This window comes from Zeugodacus cucurbitae, chromosome 3 (genome assembly GCF_028554725.1).
Source record: "Zeugodacus cucurbitae isolate PBARC_wt_2022May chromosome 3, idZeuCucr1.2, whole genome shotgun sequence".
In the NCBI taxonomy this organism is placed as follows: Eukaryota; Metazoa; Arthropoda; class Insecta; order Diptera; family Tephritidae; genus Zeugodacus; species Zeugodacus cucurbitae.
Window position 1 is genome coordinate 17898449 of NC_071668.1, and position 6922 is coordinate 17905370.

At 34.7% G+C, this 6922-nt stretch overlaps 1 protein-coding gene across 1 annotated transcript; it reads left to right on the forward strand.

The window, feature by feature from the left end:
• Positions 1–1467: 1467 nt before the first annotated feature.
• On the forward strand, positions 1468–3286 carry LOC105215074 (juvenile hormone acid O-methyltransferase). Its single transcript, XM_011188824.3, has 3 exons — positions 1468–1913; positions 1984–2267; positions 2328–3286. The coding sequence occupies exons 1-3, from the start codon at positions 1543–1545 to the stop codon at positions 2564–2566; spliced, it is 894 nt and encodes a 297-aa protein (XP_011187126.1). The 5' UTR covers positions 1468–1542; the 3' UTR covers positions 2567–3286.
• The last annotated feature ends 3636 nt before the right edge of the window (positions 3287–6922 follow it).

Sequence of the window (6922 nt, forward strand, 5' to 3'; positions counted from 1 at the left end):
CAGAAGTATGTTGGGAAAAACTCGTAGGATACTCAAGGTTCTTTTAATCTCTATTAATGAAAAAAATTGGGCAAGCATCTAGCAGGGTTATTACTTATTTTTTCTCTTTTGTCTCGGAAACCTTCAGATTACTATACATAAGAGTGGGTTCCAAATTGATCTCTAGTATTATATTTCCAAAATTAAAATAAATAATAAAGTTTCTTCAGAAATTTGTGAGAAACTTTTCGGCTGACAGTTCGACTTAATATTGATATGAGTTGGATTTGAGGTTATAACTAATATTTTCGCTATTGCCTCGGAAACCTTCAGTTCACTATTCAAAAGAATGGGTCCCAAATAGATCTCTAGTATTATATGTCCAAAAAAAAAATATTATAAAAGTTTCTTCAGAAGTTTGTGGGTAACTTTTAGCTGAGAGTTCGACTTTCTATTCAAAGCAGTTGGAAACTTTCTGCTGACACGCATTGTATGCGCTTCGGTGCCGCATTGAACTTCAAACAATCAGGTGGTAACACAACTTATACAATGCACTATACCACGTACAGAGGCACACATATACGCTCAAATAAGCGTACATCTGTATGCATGTATGTATCTGTTAAGGTCATTTCCAAAATTTTGAATATGTAAATATTCTAACGCGCCGATAACTAATGCTAGCGGACATATAGATCCACATATACATACATATATTTATACTGTTATTTTTGGTATTCAAACTCAAATTTACACTCGTGCGTGTGTGTGCTTGTGTGTGCACTCGTCATAACTTTACAACATTTGGTGTTTGCGCCAGCATTTCATTTTCCGCTCATTTGAATTTACTTTTGTTGCAGTGCAAAGCGCTCATGCTTTTTTTCGCTCTTTTGTATATATTTTTTTTTTGTTTTTTTTCGAAAGATTTTTATCAAACACTTGGCGTTTGAAGAAGAGAAAAAAATATGTAAATACAAATTTTGAATCATTTAAGTTCCGTGCGTTGGAGTGGGTGGCAATGTATGTGCCTGTGAGTGTGTGTGCTCCGGAGTACGTTTGTATATGTGTGCGTTCCAGAGAGCGGCCTGTGTGTGTGTTTTTGGTGATCCCACGGCGAGTTTGCGGAGCATTTGTTATGATCTGTTGCTTACGATTTTGAGATCAGTATAAAAAGCGGCGTTCTTCGAACAGTATCACTTCAAAAGTTCAACGACAAGTGTGTTTAGAGGAAGTGTAGTGTGTTGCAAGGTGTTTTTTTTCACAGTTTTGTTGTTTTATTTGTTGTGTGTAACGAACGCTGGTGTTTTGTGTACTACTTGTGGTTTGATAAGCAAAAACTAAAAAGAAATGAGAACAAAATAAAAAATTTAAACAAAAAATATTTCAAAAATATTTTTTTTATTTCAAAAATATTGTTTTTAAATAAAAAAAAAAAATTTTTAAAATTATTAAATTTTTTTTTTCAAAAAACATTAAAAAAAGATTTTCAAAAATATTGAAAAAAAATATTTTCAAAAAAATATTTTCAAAATAAATATCAAAAAAAAAATCTCCACCTCCAACATGAATCTCGCTTCGCTCTATCATCGCGCCAGCGCCGTACAGCGTCGCGATTCTAAGCAAATCTTTCAAGAATACATTAAAGTGATGAAATGGCGCTCAGACGGTCATGATACGCTCATCGATATCGGTTCCGGTTCGGGTAATGTGCTTATGGAATATATATATCCATTATTGCCGCCGACATTCAATACCGTACTGTCGACAGACATCTCGGCGCGTATGGTGGAATTCGCGCGCCATAATTATGGTGCCATTCGGCGCGTACAATTCGAAGTGCTCGATATAGCTTGTGCCGAGTTGCCACAGCAATTTTGCAATCGTTTCGATCATGTGACCTCGTTCTACTGTCTGCATTGGGTGCAAAATCAAAAGTGAGTGTTTCCAGTGGCTTTAAGCTCAATAAGCGTCTTACTAGTTAAGTATTATGTATGATTTTTGCAGACGCGCTTTACAGAATATCCATCAGCTGTTGCGTGTGTCGGGTGGCGACTGTTTGCTCGTGTTTCTCGCCAATAATCCCATATATGATGTGTACCTGGAATTGGCGAAGTCGCAGAAATGGCGTGATTATATGCAAGATGTGCAGGAGTTCATCTCACCACTGCATCACAGCAGTGATCCGGGTGCGGAATTCAGCAAACTGTTAGAGGAGACTGGCTTTGTGGACTTCACTGTGGAGATACGCAATGAGATATACGTTTATGATGGCACACAGAATGTGAAAGGTCGGTGTATATTTAACTCTGAACACCTTAAAACTAACTAAATTTAATCTATACCCACAGACAACGTCAAGGCGATCTGTCCCTTCTTGGAACGTATGTCCGCTGCGTTGCAGGAAGACTTTCTGGATGATATTATACAGTGTGTGGCTAATATGAATTTGCGTGAAGCCGATATCAATACAAAAGATTTCAAATTTATTGCGCCGTATAAATTAGTGGTAGTCTATGCGCGAAAGCCGAACGAGTTTTTGAGTAGTATGTTCGAAGAGACGGAACGTGCGGCAAAGCGCTTGATTTAAGTGTGGCATTCCACAAAGTAGCCAAAGTTGTAGGGAAATTTGTAGTTTAATAGCTTAGTGATATTAATCTAGTTAGTAAAAGTGTTTTCAATTTAATTTTATTGGTAGTTTAGTGTGTTCGAAAGTAGTTGTAACCTCAAATTTATGTGTTCTTTTCAACAATGCTATTAAGTCTTAAGTTGCACTTTGTTGCAGTGAGAAATTCTTTTTTATATGCCAACTGATGTGTTATTATGCCCTTCGTGAGGTATATTTTACTACAAAAGCTCTCAGAAAATATAGACGTATGAGCTTTATTAAAGCTTTCTTACAGTGGCTTCCAAAATATACTGCGTTATAAAGTGGAATTAGGTTGTGTATTTGTTTTTGTGATAATTTTTCATAATTTTCGATATGGATCAACATATAAGCACACATTGTAGAACTAAATCATCTCAACCGGATTGGACCAAGAGTTTTCAAAAATTCTTAAAATTATAGTAAAAGCACTGCTGTGTTCGAAAGATTGGAGTAACAACGGAAAAATTACAATATGACAATCAAGCCGATTCTTCTACAACTCTATTAGGTGTCTTATAAACAGAAATCCATCTCAAATACCGACAAATTAATTAATGATGACCTTTTAACATTTCATGGAATCTACAGTTAGGCTTATTTGAGATCCAACAGAGGCAATACCTACATAGTTAACTTAAAATATTTCAATCCTTAAACCGATTTACATGTAATAATAAATAAACTAAAAATTTTAAATGTGATTCGTAAGGAAGTCAATAATTTCCTTTTGTTTTAATTATCACAACCCTTAACCTAATATGAAAGAAATTTCCAAACTCTATTCTAAATCAGTAACGTTTTTTAAAGCGAATATACTCTGTTAACCGGCTTCGGATTCTTTTCGACTAGACAGAACTGAAATCGACTAGACAGTCAGTCAGAATAACAATATCATAATAATATTTTCTATAGCAATTGTAAATAAAAATTTGTGAGGTTATCACAAAACAGCCGGTAAAAATATACAAAATATTACTAATCTTCAACCAACAATGTCAAACACTCAAAAGTCACAACATTTATTTCTATCTTATTGCTCTCTTTCTTGTCTGGAGCCATGAGCGAATTCTCTAATCATCATTGACGCGTGCTCTTCTAAGTAGTTAATGATAATTTCTGTAATATATTGAATTTATTTGCACAGCTTATCGTCGTGAGAAGAGATATTCTTACAGCTGTCATTGAAATTTGCACTTGAAAACTCGGTTGTAAACCCAATAAGCAATACAATTTTAGTTTGAGATTCAAGATTCAATATTATATAATACTCAGTGGAGTATGAGAAGATTCCTTGTAAGATAATAATATCAGAATTACTGCATTAGTTTATATACTTATATTTAAACACAAATATGATTTAAGTTAAATTAAAAAAGTAAGGTGACTTTTTTAGTTTCTTATCACACACACTTAAAGTATTAGCGGAGACATATAGTTAGTCTACGAACGCCGCCTTGGACGCTTTAGCACACCCACAACTGATAAAAACGTTGAAGTAGTGAATGAAACAACCTTGGAGATTCGACGAAAGACGCCGAGAAGTTTTTGTTAGTGTACGTTTCTGTTTGATTTGCAAGGGCAACGGTTCCTGTGTTTGTAGTTAGACGTCAAAACCAATATTAAAATAACAGTAATAGATAAAATATATAATGTGAAGTTGATACGAAGGAAACTTCCTGAATTGTGAAACGTAGGCCTCATAAATATAAATATATCCATGTTTTTAATAAATTTTTTGCTGATTATTTTTGGCAAAATTCAAACGATTTTAAGCCCACGGAGTAATTTTTATTTAATTCCCAATGGGTCTAGGTTTATTTCGTTTAAAGTGTTACGTGGATTTCAAAGGTTGAATACAAGAGTATTTTTACATTTTTTATATATAAAATCATATATTTTATTTCAACAATTCAGTATATCAAATAGTGTAAAATTTTTTTTTAAAATTCCGAAAACTCTGCCGTTGGTATCCCATCTCCCATGACGTGTCCAAAAAAGTACTTGCCGTGGACAGTAAATGAGTTATACTTACTTATTGGTTCATCTAAAATCAATAAACCAAAAATATTTCGATAGCACATGGATAAATCTAGTTAATGAACGACGGAAAGAAGAAAATATTGAAATTTGAATTTTTTACAAAATTTTAACCAAAAAATTCACTTTTATGGGCAATTTTTAGTCATATATTGGATCGATAAAAATAGTTAGAAAAATATATTATTTCAAGATATGTGCAAAATTTGAACAAAATCGCTTCATAACTTTTCGAGAAATTGTGTCCACCGGTTTGAAAAATTATTTTTAGAGAGTTCAAGTATAAACAATTATTTTTTTCAATTGAAACAGACGTGGTCTGGTGGACGGAACTTCCAAAGGGTCTATCCCTAAGGATTTTACTCGGATTGGTTTGAAATTTTGGGAGAATATTTTAAATTTGTGCTATTGTACTACAAAAAAAAAAACATTTTCAAATTTTGAAACCCACCTAACCTAAAGCCTTAAAGTATTAGTGGAGGCATACAGTGAATCTCTCTACGACTCAGCACGTCCACAACTGAAGTAGTAAATGAAACAGCCATTGATACTTACCTACTTGGGCTACTTTACGATTAGACTTGCCTTGGTGTCTGACCACAGTGGTATCGCGGGAATTTGTAAGGGTCATGAGCTTGAATGGTTAGGTACATTTGTCTCACCAAAAGTAGTATGGGAACATGTAGGAGCAGCGTTACCCAATTGTGTTTGACTACTTGACAGTTGGCCCTCGGTTGAGCACTTGCACAGTCGCCAGATCTCTCTGGTCTAAAGTGAATTGCAACAGGTCTACAGAGCTCTCCTTAGTCATAGTGGTTCCAACCGGCTATTGTCCCATCGGGATTTACGCTGTTAGGAGAAAAACTTAGCGGATGGACCTTAGCGATGATTCCGTTTTACTTTACTTGCAAGGGTCATAAGTACCAATGGTAAACTTCAAAGGATTTGGAGGTTATGACTTAAGTTTTTTTATTTATTTAATCAAGTTTAAGTCTAATTTAAACAAGGAACATTTCCAGTTAAATGGTTATATTATCTCAAGATTTGGTTGTTTCGAGATTCTTTACTTGTAGGAGCCGTTAATTTTTCACGAGATTCGACTAAAACTACTCCTTTTGAATGCTTTTTAAGTTGAGGAAACCATCGTTTCTTCGATTAAGAAGGTTTAATGGAATATTGATGTGAAAATGCGAGAAAAATACTGAAGTTATAAAGAATCAGCCACAATCTGCACGATCGGAAACTTAAAAGAATCAATAATTGTAGTTTATCTAATTCTGAACAACCTGGATGACTTATTTTAAAGCGAAATAGTCTGTAAAATGTATTGAGAACATCTGTAGACCACATTATTCATAAATTTTTATATAATATATGGCTACTTTAGTCCTCGTCGGTGATCCGATGTTGACCATTTCCAACTATATTCAAAACACATTCATTAAAATTTAAATACTCAATGTAAAGTTTACTAATTCAAGAGATAATTACAATAAAGTTCAACAACAGTTGTGAAATTAAAATTTCCTGAAACTTCAAAGTATCCTTCAAAGCTATTTTTCAATGACTTCGTCACACTTCAAAGCGCCTAAGCGACAGCTACCAGTCGTCGCCAACAGACGCCAACCGATTCGCCATAGTTGCCGAAACAATTTTTCAATTCCGACGATGTGTAATTGAAATGAGCAAATGATAGAGAAAATCGAAAGTACAGAAAGCAAAAACAAATAAAGTAATTGGCTCAAGGGCACAACAACAGCAATGGGCAAAAGTCATCAATAAGAGTGGTGGTATCTGGCTTAAGAAATTAGCCAAATTGTGAGCAATGAAGCGGAAATGAAACAAACGAATAACAAATTCCAACTTCCGGATAATGCAGCCGACTGTGTTTATCTAACCAATTAAATGCTTAAGAAAGCGATAAAGCATTTGTAAATACTTGAAGAAACTTCTTGTCGGTAGTGGGCGACTGTGGAGAGGATGGCCGGGTCGAAATTCATTACAAACAAATTAGCAAATAAATCAAATTTCAATACGAAAATTGTTTGCGTAAACAATTTTACAAATTTTAAAGGGCTGTGCGCAACTCAACGGCTGTCTGACTGACTGACTGGCTGAGCGGAGTTGGCATTCCAGCGCGAGTTGTTGAGTGGCGGCAGCAATTAATTCTAACATCAGCTGGCTGCTGTTGCTACACTGTGTTCGTTGATTGACTCATGTCTATACATTTTGACAGCTCTACACTGGAGTGGCAAGCGG